The sequence below is a fragment of the Chelon labrosus genome (genome assembly GCF_963514085.1).
Source record: "Chelon labrosus genome assembly, chromosome: 15".
In the NCBI taxonomy this organism is placed as follows: Eukaryota; Metazoa; Chordata; class Actinopteri; order Mugiliformes; family Mugilidae; genus Chelon; species Chelon labrosus.
The window spans coordinates 26,626,119-26,644,698 of record NC_140348.1 but is presented as its reverse complement, the minus strand read 5'-3'; the positions used below and the strand labels follow the sequence as shown (position 1 = coordinate 26,644,698).

Genomic DNA, 18,580 nt, shown 5'->3' with positions numbered 1-18,580 from the left:
GATAGATGGCAAGGGCAGTTTACAAAAACAGATGTCAGTTCCAGACTCTGCATGCCCTTCACAAAGCCATCTTCAACCACCAGCATTCTGGAAACACTCTCATGAAGCATGCCTGAATGGATTTTTGAAGTGGTCAGCAAGAACATTCTCACTACTCAGTCCTTTTGTGGTACTTTTGGTTCTATGGGGGGGCTATGGTTTTACATATTTGATCAGTTGAACAGCATAATTCATTTTAAATGCAGTTTTGAATAAATTGCTTACTATCTGTTTGTTGTCTCTTGCTCCAGTTTCGTTTTGTTGCATTTTGAAGCTCTACCTACAACTTGGTTACGATCCACCAGTGTGAGATGCAGTGTACTTCTACTTCTGTTAATAAATGATCTATATTATATGGAGATAAAAGACTAGACTGTTGTGATTCTCTCAACATAGGTTTAATGCTTTTTAGCCACAACACGCAGCATGTTAACACCTGCTTTAGATCCTTGTTTTCCTGCAGGTCAGAAAGGATCATGGTGCTCCAGTCTACATCATCAACCTCCTCATGTCTGACATCATTCAGCTCCTCTGCATGATAGTTTGGGTGGCAAACAAGAACTGAATCCCTATATTCTTTTGTCTTTATCATTACAATGTGTTTGTGTGTGTATCTACATCTGTGTCTAACCATTATATTAGGATATAATTTAACTATTTAAATAATAGTATATGTCTCCCAGGGTAGCCTATGTCTCCTTGCATGTCTCTTGCGATTGGGTCCTACCGCCTTTTCCTTTAAAGCGTGACAACATCAGTTTATAGTCATTGGTTTATCAATTCTTGTGGTTGAGGTTTTGCTAAAGATCTCCTCAAGCTGATATTTAGATTTCCTCCTGATAAAAAACACGAAACCAAGCTGCTGCATATCGGAAAATGTGACTTATAAACATGTTAATAAGAGCATGATATTTTTCTTACATGAAGTAGAAATTAAATTCTTCATCTTTTTAATCAGGACAAGAATAATGAGCTTATGTGTATTATTTTAGTTTTTCTTTGCCTCAATATTATATTTGATGTTTATAATGATAAAAAAATATGTGAACTAATGGCCGCTCATAGATCACACTGCCTCTCTGTAATTTATATATGAGTTTAGATAATAAAATAATTTGTTCAACAGAAAAATAAAGAAGGTGAAGCCAAAGCCTTTAAACTGGACCGATAGAAAGTTTGTAGGAGTTTGAAGTTTTAGCTTCTTCTTTGGAGGATTTTTTATTTTTCGTCGAAGGAAAGTCTGCTGAAGTCCTTCGCGACTGGTGTTGTGACGTTTCATGATCACATCTGATTCCATCTCATTTCCTCATATGAGCAGATTTAAATGATCAGAAACCTGCTACGTGTCACATTCTGCTGTAGACTGTTTAGATGCAGAGAACAGAACCAAAACTAGTGGGAGGAACTCATTCAGGTGAGATCTGACAATTTTTAAAAAAGGTAAATATTGGAACTTTTCTTTTATTAAATCTAGATGTTATTCATTCAACGACTAAGAACATAATTTATGTCTATCATTTATACTGTTCTATAGCTATACTACTTTACTGTTGACCTACACCTCAGAGCTTAATGGATATTATTACATCTCTCTACTCTCTCAAACACCAGGATTCACACTGAAGAATGGAAGAGTTGCACATTAACACCTCGTGGGATGAAAGTTTTAATTACACCAACATCTGCACCAACATTCGTAGTGACTCACCGGATGACGACTTCTACGGATGCTTTCCAGGTTACGAGGGATTCCTCTTTTATATATTTACATGGATCATCATCTGCATTGGCCTTCCTTTGATCCTAGTGGCCATCTACTCACTCACTTCTCTGGTGAGTCCATTATAACAGATGTATGTATTTATAATGATGTGTTGTGTACAGTCTGTCAGTAAATGATTGTCTTTGACTCGTCTCAGGTGTAAAAGTCTTGGTACATCTGGTTCTTAGATGGATAAATGTCTCTGACTGCAGTTTCTGGGCAGAGCCAGATGTCATATTTGGAGGAGGTGAAGTTCAGAACATTTTAACAACTGCTTTAGTTACTTTTACCAATGTTTTCCTGCAGGTCAGAAAGGATCACGGTGCTCCAGTCTACATCATCAACCTCCTCATTTCTGACATCATTCAGCTCTGCTGCATGATTGGTTGGGTAGCTGATAAGAATGACTCCTTGACAGAAATTTTCTTTCATCTTTATAATTATGGTCTGTTGTCCAGTGTTGGCTTCATGGTGTGTATCTCCCTAGAAAGGTAACTATCTGTCTGATCCAGTTTGTGTGTATCTACGTCTGTGTCTAACCATTTTATTAGTTTATAATTCTGATGCTCCTCAAAGACTGTCTATGTGTGTCTGTCTTTCATTACAGGTATTTGCTCATCGCCCGGCCGCTGTGGTACAGATTCAGACGAACCATCAAGACCTCTGTGGTGGTCTCTGTCCTAGTCTGGATCCTTCCACTTGTGTATGTCCTCCCATATTATTTCGGGGTTCATTTTCAGATCACAGGAATCATCTTTGCCGTCTTCCTCCTCCTCCCCCTCCCTCTGTTCATCTTCTTCCTGGGTGGGACTCTTAAAGCCCTGTCTACATCCCTCAGTGTCTCCTCTGATGAAAAACGAAGAATTGTGGCAGTTTTGGTCGTGGTGCTGCTTATTTACACACTGATGTTCCTGCCCAGCATCATTCTGTTAGTGGTAGGAGAAGCCAGAATGAGCTGTAGATTCAGGATTGTGTGTTTCATTCTCCTTCTGTTGAGTCCTCTTACAGACTTGATTTTGTACATTTTCATTAGGAAAGGAACCACAGACAAGCTTCTGGCCTCACTGTGTTGTTGCAGAATGCAGTTCAGGAATCATCAGATGAACAGCATGAATAACGACAGCATGTACACAGTCAGTGTCATGTAGGCAGGAAGTTGTAGTTTAGTTGTTGTAGTAGGAGGCAGTGTCCAGCAGGTGGTGCTGCTGTCATTTCTGACTGCAGAACAAAGAGATCCATGCAGAAGTCTGCTGCATGTTGCCTCCTTTTAAACCAGCTGATCACCAACTGTTGTACAGCTGACACTGAGACAGCAGAGATCCAACAAGGAAGAAGTTTCTTTCTAAAACTGAGCGTTGTGCAGGGTGACAGTTTTCTAAACTAGATGAGTGGATCTGAATGTGTGATTATTATAGTTTTTGTTACTTAGAAAGTGCTAAATAAAACTGCTGTTGATCATTGATTCAATTAAAGGTCTATATGATGTGATTCTTTTTCTCCTTCATTGATCCCTCATTGATCTTATGAGCCTTAAACCTCCATAAAACATGTAGCGCCTTTAGCCTGATCGGAAGAACACACTAAGACACTAACATTCCCTCTAGGTTCGGAGAGCTGGTAATAGTTAGTCAAGTACAATACGATGAAGTTAACAGTTGACAGTTTATTGCCACAGATTAATATTTTTGCAGTGCATGAAAATGAAAAATACAAAAAATAAAAAATAGAGCTCTTTCAATAAAAGGTTGAAAAATAATAAAATTAAAATAAAAAAGTTCAAAAGAAAATGTTCCTCCTTCTTTCTAGAAGGGCAGAGTTCAGTTCTGTTCTGTGTTTTATGTGTGCAATGTTCTGATCATGTGGTTACTACCCGGGTAGATTTTTGTGTTATGTTCTTATCTGTATCACGAGTGAAGTGAGATGATGTCTGAAGTTCCTCGGAATGGATTCCACGGTTGGCCGGACCGTGCACCGTTCCCTCTGATTCGCTCGTCCTTTCTGGCTCGCCACCGAACCCCCTCGGTTCGGAATCTGAATCAAGTTCTAATCCGGCAAAAAAAAAAACAGTCTACACATAGAGTGCAGAACAAATAATCATTACTCTCATTACTACTTCAAATTATGACATCTTTCTACTTTCACTTTTCACTCTATATCTTCCTTATCTTTACCCAGATGCAGGATATACAGCATTCAAGGCGTTGTAAATTAGTCTGCACATTTTTACAGTAGGATAATATAAGTAGGATCAGTAGGATATTTTTACCATGACAATTTCCTATATTTTAACATAAATACACTTTTTATTTTAACAAAACACTATTTACATTTTTAAACAGCTCTATTAATCAAAACATCAACTCTTGTAACATCAGTATTTATCTTTTTAACCATAGATTATATCTCTTCTTAACTCTTTCAACCGTAAGTTAACAGTATTAAATTGTTCAGTGCAGTAAACACATTATGCACATTACATTAACCAAAATACACTTTTTATATCACACCGGCATCATATGCCATCTCTTTCTCTCTCATATGCTACAATTTAGCTTAACCAGCTACACCATTAGCATTCCCAGTACAGGTAATACCTGAATTAGCTTAACAGCGTTAGCCGCGATTAGCATTAGCTTCGCGCTAGCTCGTTAGCGATCTTTTTACAGTTGGTTTTCAAGGTTCACAATGATGGTACCACGGTGGGTTTAAAACATTAGGAAAACATAACGGGGGACTCCGACTGGTTTTATGAACATACTTCAATGAAAGGAATTTTCTCACATCATGCTAATATCAACAGCTAACCTCGGAGCTGTGCGATACCTTCACGAGGAGCGACCAGGATTTCAAACAAGTTTGATTTTCTTGCGAGCACACGATTTGTGATCGGGAGGTCGTCGTGAGGTGTTAATCTCTCCTCGGTACCCCACATATACTGCACGAAGCACGACACGCGACTGAGCCGAAATCGGCCCGATTCAAAAAATAGTCGCACGAGTGGCAAATCATCTCAAAATGAGCCGACAATCGCACAGTGTATGCCCGGCATTACCTTAGTTCTCACAGAGGCTCAACCAGCTCCTTTCTCTCTCACGCACTCTCACACGACTTCCCTTAATAACAGAAGACTTATCAAGATACTGCCCGAGGATTAATCATTGATTTACGTGGTTTTTGTCATGTTACATACCCCAGTTCGTCAGCTTTTATATGCGGGTGCTCTCGTCAGTAGCTCAGCTCTGAGTAAGATGCCGCTCGGCACAGACTGAGATCACACAAAGGTCAGAGTGAGATCACGTTCAAGGGTCATGGCACTACGCACAGGGCTGGTGCGCCACTTTGTGGTGGGGCTAAGATACTACACTCAAATAACATATTGGTTTAGTAACCATGTGGGTTACAAACATTTACAGTGTATGCACTTTATGTACCAGATTAGTCACAGTGCACTGTAAAACAAAATATCGTAAATTATATTGTTCTAAATTATTACAAGGCCTTTGATAAAGTAATGTCACTGAAAATTCTGTAGAACAACACTGTTATCTTACATACACCTGTAAGCCGCAAAAATAATACGTAAACAATACACCATTTGTTATGTGAAAAAATCATGAAGGACATACAGTTGTTGTTACTAGCATGCTATGTGACATCTAATGTAGGTTGTAAATGTAATTAATGATCCCATCCGTGTCGCTGTACTGATATGTTAATGAAGAATTAAAATTTACCTTTGAACGCCTCTGGGCGACAAACGGGACAACTTCTGTGCGTTGTACGAAGCCTACAGTTCTGTCCTCTGTATGCAGGTGGTGTACAGTAAATAATAACAAAAAAAAAACACGCTGAAGTTTCCTCATAAACTATTTCTAAAAAGAAGAGGAGGTGTATGTTGTGAAATATGAGATTATTGTGATCTGACATGCATTCCTGCAATAAGGGGATGGTGGTGACTTCATCATTCTCACGTCCTCTTCTGGTGTTTATGCCCAAAACCTCGTTTGATCAGTTTAAGATTTCTTTCTTTCTTTTTTTTCTTTTTTTTTTTTTTTTAATATATATAATCTAATACATCACGGAAACAATGTTTTAACAAGTATTTTGTAGTTCAAAAAGGAAACTCCTGGACTTTGGCACCAATAAAGAGATGAGTTAAATTAGGATATCTCCAGTCTGTCTGTGAAGGATCTCCGTCATGCAGGTCAGGGTACATCCAAATAACAAAGCTGAAACAAGGGCTACTGGAATTGTAGGGTTTCTTGAAGACACGTCATCCTGGATGCTTATATTGGAATTCTGGTATTAGCTGGAGTGTACAGGTCAAAGGGAGAAGCAACTGCAAGTATATGGAATGAAGAGAATGGAAGGATGGAAGGAAGAATTTTTCGAGCAACAGTGTCTCTGGAGACATTTCACATGATATCTTGTGTGATCCGATTTGACAACCGCGACACCAGAGCTGGTTGACGTGAAAGAGACAAACTAGCTGCAGTCAGAGATGGATAGGATAAATGGGTCGAAATTCTACCTTTGTTGTACAATCCTGGTCCCCATGTTACTGTAGATGAGCACCTTGTTCCATTCAAGGGGCACTGTCCTTTCTGACAGTACATACCCAACAAGCCTGCCAAGTATGGCATCAAAATATGGACAGCCTGTGATGCAAAATCTAGCTAAACAATCAGAAGATATAAGCCAGAACTTCCCAGTGAAATTCTGAAGATGCAGGGAAGACTTCTGCATTCCTCAATATTTGTTTTCACTGAGAAAGCAACAGTTGCCACTGCCCAAAGAGAAATAAGAATGTTCTTGTAATGAGCACAGTGCACACAGATGCATGTCTGAGCACAAGAGAAGACATGAAGCCACAAACGATCCTGGACTACAACTCCACCAAAGGAGGAGTTGACAATCTGGACAAAGTCACAGCAACATACAGCTGCCAGTGCAAGACTGCCTATTGGGTCTTGGTGATTTTCCACAACATTGAGTCTGCTTACAATGCCTATCTCCTGTGGACTGAAATCAACCAGCAATGGAATTCCGGCAAATTGTACCGACGTCAGCTTTTCCTGGAAGAACTCAGCAAAGCATTCGTCACTCCCAAGATCCAGAGGCGAACCAGGCCACCTCGATCCCCAGCAGCAGGAGCTGTCATTGAAAAGGTCAAGGTCACCTGACCTGGGCGGGGCGGGGGGGGGCCTTGGGCCCCGTGGTTCGGGGGTGGCTCCTCTTCCCTCCCTGGGCGGGGGGCTTGGCCGGCGCTTGGGGGGCGGGGCTGGCCCGGACGTGCGGCATCCGGGGTGGGCCGGCGCACGCCCGTGTGTCCGGTCGCTGCCCCGGGGCCCAGACCGCACCCAGAAGGGTGGGGATTAGAGAAGGGGGGGGTTGGGGGGGAGGAAGGCGGGTGGGGGGGGGGGGGGGTACATGGGGATTGGTGTGCGAGAGCTGTGTGTACGGGTGTGTGTATGTGTGTGTGTTTGGGGGGGGGCGGGGGGTGTATGAGGTGCATGCGGATTGGTGTGCGAGAGCTATGTGTGCGTGTGGGTGCGTGTGTGTTTGGGGGGGCTGTATGAGGTGTATGCGGATAGGTGGGCGAGAGCAAGGTGTGTGTGGGCGGGTGTGTGGGTGTGTTTGGGTGGGGGCTGTGTGAGGCGCAGGTGGGTTGGTGTGCATGGGGGGAGCGTGTGTTTAGGGAGGTATGGTGTGTGTGCTTCGGGGGGGGGGGGCGCTGCCCTGTCCCGCTGGTGCCGGTCGGGTGGGCGACGGGGGCTCCTCTGGTCCTAGCGGGGCCCCGTGCCCCGATCCTCCTCCGGGTTGGGTCTCTCGGCCGATGTGCTGCTGCTATGGGGCTGACGGGGGCAGAGGCCCACTGGGGCGGTTCAGGGCCCTCTAGCTGCAGTCGGTGTGGGCTCTGGCCGTGGGGGTGGCCGCTCCTGTCCCGTACCGGCCTCCGGGAACGGGGGAACCCTAATGCTGGTAGCGGCTCGTCTTCTGGGGGAGGTTCATCTGACCCCAGACACACATTCCCGGGACCCCTCCCATCCTCCAGCTTAACTCACTCACACATGTAGGGCTTTGGGGGCATGCACACCATGGGGGGCGCAGCGAGGGGGGGCATCTAAGTGCCCTCGTTTGCTGCGCCCTGGGATGACATGCTTCTCAGTTTTAATCACACTTAGTCATTAAACATATGGAACACTGACAGCACACAATCACTCATGGGGGGTGGGCTATGCAGTGTCTGGTGGGCGGGGCCGTTCAGGAGGATAGGACCGCTTGTGTGGCCTCGCCTCCAGCGCAGTGTGGTCACTACCTCCCAATTTTAATCGCAAACAACTCACATCTCACAAATACCCATAGGTGGGGGTGGGGGGGTGACTGGGTCGTCTTGTTCCCCTGTTCCCTGGGTGCGCCGGGGTGGCGGTGGGGGGGCTGGCAGCTCTCCCATGGGCCTGCGGTACCTGCCGGCTGTATCGCTGGGGATCTGCCTGATCCGGTGGGGACCTCGTTCTGGCAGGGTGGTGGTCCAGGTGTGGTGGCAGCGTGCCGTGGTTGGGGGGACTGCTTGGGGGGGGAGTACGGTGGGGTGGGGCCCTGTCGGGATGGGGGGGTCCCTGGGTGCTTGTCTGGCCGTTGCCGGCGGGGGGGTGTAGGGCCCTGGAGATCTGGGGGATGGGTGTGGCTGCCGACTGGCGGTCACGGTTTGTTTGTGGTTTGTGTTGTTTGTGTTCGACTGGGTGAGTCACAGGGGGAGAGCGTGTTAGAATGAGGGAGGGGGGAGGTGAGTAAGGTGAGTGCACGGAATGAGTGGGAGAACCTGGTGGAGGGTGTGAATGAGTGAGGAAATGAGAGGAGGGCTGAGTGGGATGGATGGAAGTGTATGAGTGAGTGGGTGTGCAAGTAGGTGGCAGGGGAGGGTTGGGTGGGTGGGAGGAAGGGAGGGGGGGCGGGGGTGGGTGCTGCCGGGGTCCCTGGGCGCGTGGCTTGGGCGTGGGGGCGGGTGCTGGCCCGTCCCGGGCGGCCGTCTGGTGCGGCCTGGTCCTTGTGGGCGTCGGCTTGGCCGCGTGTCTGGTGGGGGTGGGGGGTGCTGCCCTCGGGCTCGTGGGGCCGTGGACCCTGCTCCGTGCCTGTCCCGGGTGGCTGGTTGCCTGGCGAGGTTGGTGGCTGCCTATCTTGGGCCGCCGGGGCCTGCTCGCCGCAGCTGGGGGGGGGGTTCTGGCCGGGGGCCTCCTATGCCACCGGCTGGATGGAGGCATGTCCCTCTGTGGTGTGGTGGTGGGGACACGCACCCTGGGGTTGCTGCTGGTGGTTGGGGTCCTGGGACTTCCTGTCCATTGTCTGCTCTCCTTGGGGGAACGGTTGCACCATCACAGCCATCTTTAAACACTCTTCATCCTCATTCTGCATGGTGACACAGTCACTGCATCCTCTGGTGAACATTTAAACCGTGTATACAAACCGTGAACATTAAGGACTACTGTGGTTTAGTTATCTGCTGTGTTATACAAACATGTATGTGTAGACTTAAACACGAGTGTATGAAACTTTTGTGCCATGGTTGTTGTCGTACCCCAGCGTAATCTTTCTCTTTTGTGTGCCTTTTAGGATTGTCAGCTTGCTCTCCGGCCGAGACCGGGTGATGTTCTTTGTTGTGTTTCTCAACAGGTGTAGCAGTTGCTGCTTGGTGTATCCCTCTTTTTATCTCCATCCCCCCCCCCCCCCCCTTTTTTCTCTCAACTCCTGTCCACTCTATCTTTCCTTCTCTTTCTCTCTCCGTGTCAGGTTCAGCAATATTATGTAAAGGTCCATCCACCATAAAAAATAAAATAAAGTTTAACTGAGATTATCAAGAGGAGCCTTATCATTCATAAAGCTCCCCTTGGCAAATCAAAATCTGCTCAGCACAATATAAAGAACAGATCATTATTCTGCTTGCTTCGATGCTGGACAGGACAAAAAAAAAAAAAAAAAAAGAAAAGGTCAAGGTCAGGCCATCCAACCAATCTGCAATGGATCCAGTGGATACAGGTGTAAAGAAACAGAAAAGATGCCAGGTCTGTCCCTCCCGAGAGGACAGTAAAACCAGTACCTCTTGTGTGAAATGCGAAATTTACATTCTGTCCATCATGTGGACAACACTGAAAATGCTGAACACTGAAAATGGGGCAAGTTAAATAAAAAAATGTGTTTGTGAAGGGGGAAAAAAATTAACTAAATAGTTCTTATATATAGTGTTGGAATTAAAAATGTATTGATGTCTCTTTTCTAAATGTTTATATAATCTAAAATAAAGTTGTTGTTCAGCTGACACTGAGACAGCAGAGATCCAACATGAAGAAGTTTCTCTCTAAAGCTGAGCGTTGTGCAGGGTGACAGTTTCTAAACTGTTTATTGTAACCACTATTATAACACAAAAATAATATTTTTTCACCGTTTTAGTGAATTCTGAAATCCTCTAAAAAAAAGTCACATCTGTGGTGCCAAGAATATTGGTAGATGCATGCACCCATGGATTACAGAAAAAGTTTTTCTTTGCTATGTGGATCAAATTTGGCTCAGTTTACACTCTCCCTACCCCACCAACACCACGAAAGGTCGAAAGGTGTTTGGCAACAGTTGGATGGAGATCAACGAAACAGACCTGGATGCTTACATGGGACTGTTACTCCTTGCTGGAGTTTATACATCCTGTGATGAGGCTACAGCCAGCTTATGGAATGCTGTGTCAGGCCGGTTGTCAGTGCAACCATGTCACTTTCAACCTTCCATTTGTTGTCAAGAGTTATCCGCTTTGACAATCCGGAGATGAGAGCAGCTCGATGACAAACTTGCTCCCATTAGAGATGTTTGGGACAAATTGCTCTTGGGGTTTCAGACCAGGTTTTATAAAGTGTCTTGAGACGATTTGTATTGTTATTGACGCTATATAAATAAAATTGAATTGAATTGAATTGAAATGGGGCGGCTGTGTGGAGTTTGCATGTTCTCCCTGTGTCTGTGTGGGTTCTCTCCGGGTACTCCGGCTTCCTCCCACTGTCCAAAGACATGCTCATTTGGTTAATTGGTGGTTCTAAATTGGCCGTAGGTGTGAATGTGAGTGTGAATGGTTGTCTGTCTCTCTGTGTTAGCCCTGCGATAGACTGGCGACCTGTCCAGGGTGTACCCCGCCTCTCGCCCGATGACAGAGGGATAGGCTTCAGCAGACCCCGCGACCCTTCACAGTAATAAGCGGGTACAGAAGATGAGTGAGTGAGTGAGTGAGTGAGTGAGTGAATTGAAATGGGTGGAGCACTTGCCATACATGTACAATCCAGGACCAGAGGTGACCATTGATAAATGGCTTTTCCCTTCCCTTTCCGAGGCCGCTGTCCCTTCAGGCTGTATATCCCAAGCAAACCTGGAAAATATGGCATCAAAATCTGGGCAGCATTTGATGCAAGGGACAGCTATGCATTCAACATGCAAATATACACAGGGAAATCTACCAGTGGAGTGGCAGAAAAGAATCAAGGCAAGCGGGTGGTCCTTGATATAACAAAAGGTCTTCAGGGGCACAACATAACTTGTGATAACTTCTTCACATCTTATGACCTGGGCCAAGAACTGCTGCAGAAAAAGATGACCATGGTGAGAACAGTCAAGAAAAACAAACCTGAGCTTGTTTCTGCCACAAGCTTCCTCTTGCACTTCTTGGAATAAAGGACAGGGCTCCTCTTTCCACAAAGTTTGCATTTACAGAGACAACCACGCTTGTGTCATACTGTCCCAAAATGTCATTGTGATGTCCACTCTCCACAAGAATGCTGCTGTGAGCAATGGAGAAGACAAAAAGAACAATATACCACAAAGAGCCATTCATGGTTACCGTTCATATTCGTCTCAGCACACATACCGTTCACATAGAACAATTTTACAACTGTTAATAGCCCAAATATTAGAATATACCACAGAGAGCCATTTATGGTGTGGTTACCTTACAAGCAATAGAGAAATACAGTGGCCTGCAAGGACAAACAGAGACAAATGCTGAACCCCCTGGGGGCAAAACATAATACAACATCTACTGGCTTCAATGGGCAACTGCCTTCCATCCACTCCTTTAATTGATGGCGTCCCAGTCATCAGAACAAATGAAATAAAACCAGGACCACCTACTAAACACAAACAAAGAGAACAGTCAAAATAAACATGTGAAGAATGAATGACAGTGTGGCGTGTAGTGATGCGTGATGAAAATGTTTACATGTACCCCCGATGAAGGTGTGTGCACTTGCTGTGTGAAGCCACATGGATCCTGTTGCTCTTCTTGCTTTGGCTCTATGAAGGCTCTATGAAGACTGTGTAATTATAAATATTTTACATAACAATAAATGAATAGTAAGCTATACTTGAAAATGATCCTACAAAATGTGTCAAAACTCCCACTTGCACAGTATTCATATGCTGATAGTTATATTTTTTTTGCTTACATTCACTTACCATGCTGGTTATTTTTGCACTTCATTCATTTGGTATTAACGAGGGTAAAATGGCTCGGCTTTCATCAGTTTCTGTGATTGCTAACCAGCCGATAAGAAGCAGTTTTGTTTGGCATCCAAATCCTACACAAAGATGAAGAAGAAGTAGGAAACCCAACTGGACAGAGGAACAGTGTTTGCTTCTGGTTCAACTGGTCAATGAGAATAAAAGTGTTTTGAGAAGTAGATTTGGCCCCAAGTCATCACTGCTGCATTGTTGCATTTTTTAATTTTTCCTGTTGCTAAATACCTCAGTGTTGTGATGACTTTCATTTCCTGTGATATTGCGATTGTGGCGTTGGGTTGGAGAAGTAAGAGCATCTTTAATGAGATCAACCACAAACATGATTCCTACGCGATCCAATCTTTAGCGTTTAATTAATACACTGTCATTCAGTGTTTGGAGAATATCTCTCCTGCCTCTTCTTTCTGCCATTTTCTCCTTGCTTAAGAAACTCCTGAGCCTCTTAATAATCCTTCTCCCTGCTCTTAACAGATCTCACCTTAGGAACACTCTTAAGAGCTAAGGTTCTTGAGGAATACCTTTTATCTTTACCAGGATCTCTCTTAACTTTGAGGGGAAATTCTTAGAAAACATAATGATTCTAAGGATTTTCTTAGAATTCGGCCACTATGAGGAGCAACTCTTTGCACTAAGCATCTTTAGGAATATGGCCCCAGGTTGACAGGGAGCCTGGGATGCCTACCAAACATCAGGAAGTATGGTGTATATCCAGTAGAGTCGTGGCGCGTGCAGTTGTAGGCGTGGATCATTGCATTCACTTACTCATGCCACCGGGGCTTCAGGTGAGCAGTTGAGTTCCCCAAGCATGTTCATGAGGGTGCAGTTAAACCTTTCAGTGGTTCCTTCGCCCTGCGGATGATAGGAGGTTGTGTGGGTTTTAGTAATGCCAGTACACACAGCTCTTTCACAACAGCACTTTCAAAATTGCGCCATTGGTCTGCATGCAATTTCACAAGGAAAGAAGAAGCAGAAGTTTCTCCACAGCACTTTGACCACAGTGCTGGCCCTTTCATCTTTAGTGGAGTATGTGGTCAGTGACGATGAGGACATTTTCTATGCCACCTTCGACTTCTCCAGAGTCAGAAAGTCCACACATACGAGCTCCATGGGGACACTGCTGTGAATGCTGAAAAATTAGATAAGATAAGATAGGTTTTATTTGTCACATGCACAGTTACACATAGTACAATGCACAGTGAAATTTATTTTTGTACCTGCAGCCAGTAGTAAAAAAGCACTGCAGTAAAACAGTAATAACTGCACATAGTACACAAGGTAAACAATATAACTGTAAATGTAAAACTGAGAAAAATAAAATAAAATAACATATAGACTGTAAACTTGAAATGTAAACTTAGAGGGGGTAGCTCGTATACATACACATTTACAGTATTTGAAAACAGCTATGTGACTAAAGTGCAGTGGTATTTAGGTCCAGTTTAAGTTGAGCAGATGGATAGCATGTGGATAGAAACTTTCTTCAGACTCTCAGTCTTTGTCCTCAGGCAGCGGAAACGCTGGCCTGATGGCAGTAGAGAGAGGAGAGAGTGTCGGGGTGACTGGGCTGTTCCAGGATAGTCTTGGCCTTTAACCTGCAGCATTTTGTGTAAACGTCCTGCAGGGTGGGGAGGGGGAATCTGATGGTCTGCTCTGCTGAACGGACCACCCTTTTGAGGGCCACAAAGTCCTGCCTGGTACAATTTCCCATCCAGGTGGTGATGCTCCCACACAAGATGCTCTCGATGGTGCATGTGTTGAGAGTCAGGGGGGCTGAAGTGTGGTGACCCACTCGAACCACCTGTGATCTGCCGGTCAGGAAGCTATAGATCCACCTGCACAGGGAGGAGTCCAGACCCAGGTCATACAGCTGAATGAATGAATGAATGATTACAACTATGACAACTACAGCACCAGATATGGCTGCTATAGAGGCAAAGATAGTTGGATTATAATTTGTATCTTCCTTCCTTTGACCCTAGTGTCCATCTACACAGTTTATTCAGGATGGATTTTGACAGATTCTCTTTACTGGGAGTTAACAATGCATTAACCCTAATCTAGTTTTTATAACAGAGGTTCACAAACAAGACCATGGCCCATGTCATTCTATTTCTACCTATTACTGTGTGTCTTAACCCTCTCTGTCTCTCTCGGTTCATCTCAGTTTTCATCACCATGCTTCTCTTCCTTCTCTTTTCTTTGCTTCCTCTTCCATCTTTCATTACATCACAGATGACAGGCAGCTTAAAATGAGACACATAGGCTACCATAGGTTTTTATCAGTGCAGATTAAGCTGGTTCAGGTTTGAGTTTAGTTGAGTAACCCTGCATCAGTGTATATTCTCTGGACTGTCAGTTCAGGGGGTTGAGGTTTTTCTAAAGACACAGCACACAGCAGCACACAGCAGAAATCATGACTCCATAAGTCAGAAAATAACAGAATGATAGTTTTATTCTATTTATTTAGGTAGAAAGGAAATTCTCCAACATCTTATTTTAAATGTTTCAAAGAAAATAATCTAATGTATAAACATTTAGTGTTTCCCTCGCCTCAATATTTAACATGATTTTCATAATTACTGGAATAAAATAATATAAACTCACAGGTTTTAGTTTTGTTCCAGTTCCAGTTTGTCATCTAGTTGCTTTCCTTACAATGTGTTGTGACGGCCGCTCATAGATCACACTGCATCTCTGTAATGTATGAAATATTTGGTGCAACATAAAAATAAAGAAGGTGAAACAAACCCTCAAACTGGATTGATAGAAAGTCTGTTGTATGAGTTTGAAGTTCTAAACGATTCTTGGAGGATGTTTTGTTGAAAGAATATCTGCTGACGTCTTTCATGATGATTCTGCACATCTGTACGTTTCATGATCACATCTGACCTCATATCTCACTTCCTCATATGAGCAGATTTAAATGATCAGAAACCTGCTACGTGTCACATTCTGCTGTAGACTGTTTAGATGCAGAGGACAGAACCAACACTAGTGGGAGGAACTCATTCAGGTGAGATCTGACAACTTTCTTACAACTGCCACTTTTACACTGTTCATCAAGCAGATGGGTCCCTCCATATGAGCTGGGTCCTGCTCAAGGTTTCTTCCTGTTATATTTGGGTTTTTCTAGACACCGTCGCCTTCGTGCTTGCTCTGGGGCTTTAAGGCTAGGTTTTATAAAGTGTCTTGAGACAATTTTGTTTTCTTGTTGACGCTACATGAATAAGATATCATTGAATCATGCATCTGTGAAGGTTCTCAGTCATCTAGGTCATGGAATATCAAACAAAGGTTCAAAAAAGGCAACTGGACTTGCAGAGTTCTTTTTGTTTTCTTTTTTTCAATCTCATTCACACCTTGACACTTGAGCCTCAAACGGACAAGGGTCATTAGAGCACCATTCATAGGGAAGAGGAGGGGGACAAAAACAGTCCCCCCTCAACAACAGGTAAGTACCCAATCGTTAATGGAAATTAGCTGAACCAGTTTCTGGTTGTTAGCATAAAAAACAAGTTTTCAGGAGGAGTTCCTATTTAAACCTCAAACTTCCCACCAGTCCCCAAGAACTGAAGAAGCAACTCGGATGAGTGGTGAAACGTCTAAAAAGAAACCTCTACAAGTCCAGTTGCCTTTTTTGAACCTTTGTTGGATATTGAATCATGCTGCTACTCTGATATTCTCCTACTTTAACATTACAATCGTTATCATGAAGCTACTTTTTAATGTTTTACACTATACTGCTTTTACTGTTTTAAATATTCACTTATTTATTAGGGCTTATTTGTCCTAATCTGATGTTATTATATCTAGCTGTCTTGTTTGGGTCTTTCTATTGATGTTTATAGAGTAGTAAAACACAATTTAATGAAAAATGACAAAAACAGTTGCATTCAAAAATGTATTCATTCATCATTGATTGTTCACATACGTACTGAACACCTTTATCCCGCAGTTGTTTCTTCCTTCCTCCTTGTTTCACTCCAACATTTATACTGTACTAAAGGTATACTGTGTTCAACGTACACCTCAAAGCTTCATGGACATGACCATGGCCCATGTTATTCTATTTCTACCCATTACTGTGTGTCTTAACCCTCTCTGTCTCTCTCGATTCATCTCAGTTTTCATCACCATGCTTCTCTTCCTTTTCTTTTCTTTGCTTCCTCTTCCATCTTTCATTACATCACAGATGACAGGCAGCTTAAAATGAGACACATAGACTACCACAGGTTTTTATCAGTGCAGATTAAGCTGGTTGAGGTTTGAGTTTAGTTGAGTAACCCTGCATCAGTGTATAGTCTCTGGACTGTCAGTTCAGGGGGTTGAGATTTTTCTAAAGACACAGCAGCACACAGCATGACATCAGATAGATAATCTCTCTAATCTCTCAAACACCAGGATTCACACTGAACAATGGGAAATTTCAACATCAGCAACAATGATTACAACTATTTACTATACTGCACTAATTTTAGTCAACGGTATGGCAAAGAGGCCTCCATCTTAAATATTTTTACATCAGTCATCGTCTGCATCAGCCTTCCTTTGACCCTAGTGGCCATCTACTTGCTCTCTTCTCTGGTGAGTCCATTATAACAGATGTATGTATTTATAATGATGTGTTGTGTACAGTCTGTCAGTAAATGATTGTCTTTGACTCGTCTCAGGTGTAAAAGTCTTGGTACATCTGGTTCTTAGATGGATAAATGTCTCTGACTGCAGTTTCTGGGCAGAGCCAGATGTCATATTTGGAGGAGGTGAAGTTCAGAACATGTTAACAACTGCTTTAGTTACTTTTACCAATGTTTTCCTGCAGGTCAGAAAGGATCACGGTGCTCCAGTCTACGTCACCAACCTCCTCATTTCTGACATTATTCATCTCCTATGCATGATTGTTTGGGTGGCAAAGAAAAACTGCGGCATTATCTTCTTTTATCTTTATGATTATGGTCTGTTGACCAGTGCTGGCTTCATGGTGTGTATCTCCCTAGAAAGGTAACTATCTGTCTGATCCAGTTTGTGTGTATCTACGTCTGTGTGTAACCATTTTATTAGTATATAATTCTGATGCTCCTCAAAGACTGTCTATGTGTGTCTGTCTTTCATTACAGGTATTTGGTCATCGCGTGGCCGCTGTGGTACAGATTCAGACGAACCATCAAGACCTCTGTGGTGGTCTCTGTCCTAGTCTGGATCCTTCCTCTTGTTCTCATCCTCCCATTGTATTTGTTGGTTTCTTTGAAGGTCACATCCAAGGTGTATGCTGTCTACCTCCTCCTCCCCCTCCCTCTGTTCATATTCTTCCTGGGTGGGACTCTTAAAGCCCTGTCTACATCCCTCAGTGTCTCCTCTGATGAAAAACGAAGAATTGTGGCAGTTTTGGTCGTGGTGCTGCTTATTTACACACTGATGTACCTGCCCACTGTCATTTGGTTAGTGGCAAGAGGAGACAGAATAAGTTTGAGCTTCATCATTGTGTCTAATATTCTCCTTCAGTTAAGTCCTCTTGCAGACTTGATTTTGTACATTTTCATTAGGAAAGGAACCACAGACAAGCTTTTGGCCTCACTGTGTTGTTGCAGAATGCAGCTTCAGGAATCATCAGATGAACAGCATGAATAACGACAGCATGTACACAGTCAGCGTCATGTAGGCAGGAAGTAGAAGTTTTAGTTTAGTTGTTGTAGTAAGAGGCAGTGGCCAGCAGGTGGTGCTGCTGTCATTTATGACTGCAGAACACAGAGATCCAGGCAGAAGTCTGCTGCATGTTGCCTCCTTTTAAACCAGCTGATCACCATCATTAAAATGTCAGATGTGAGCACAACGAGGCAGAAAAGAGTAAACAAAGATCATATGAGCACATTTCTGAATAGTCCTACTGGCATCCAGTTTCATACTTTTCTTTGACCAATTAATACAAGGAAAGAAATGTTCACTGCAGCCATACTGTCTTATTTATTTACTTTGCCTTAAATCTCCATAAAACATTTACGGTGTATGCACTTTATGTATCACATTAGTCACAGTGCACTGTAAAATAAAATATAGGCCTTTGATAAAGTAATGTCACTGAAAATTCTGTAGACCAACACTGTTATCCTGCATACACCTGTAAGTGGCAATACACCATTTTGTATGTCAAAAAATCATGAAGGACATACAGTTGTTGTTACTAGCATATTATGTAACATCTACTGTAGGTTGTAAGTGTCAGAAAATGCCTATACT

The 18,580-nt window shown here is 43.5% G+C and overlaps 1 protein-coding gene across 1 annotated transcript; it reads left to right on the top strand.

Moving 5' to 3' along the window:
• Positions 1 to 1,665: 1,665 nt before the first annotated feature.
• On the top strand, positions 1,666 to 17,974 carry LOC311500048 (proteinase-activated receptor 2-like; the record flags this gene model as incomplete). The annotated part of the gene is made up of 3 exons (XM_084561223.1): positions 1,666 to 1,872; positions 2,108 to 2,292; positions 17,464 to 17,974. 3 exons carry the CDS (start codon positions 1,666 to 1,668, stop codon positions 17,972 to 17,974), a joined length of 903 nt encoding a protein of 300 aa, XP_084417349.1.
• Between the last annotated feature and the right edge of the window lie 606 nt (positions 17,975 to 18,580).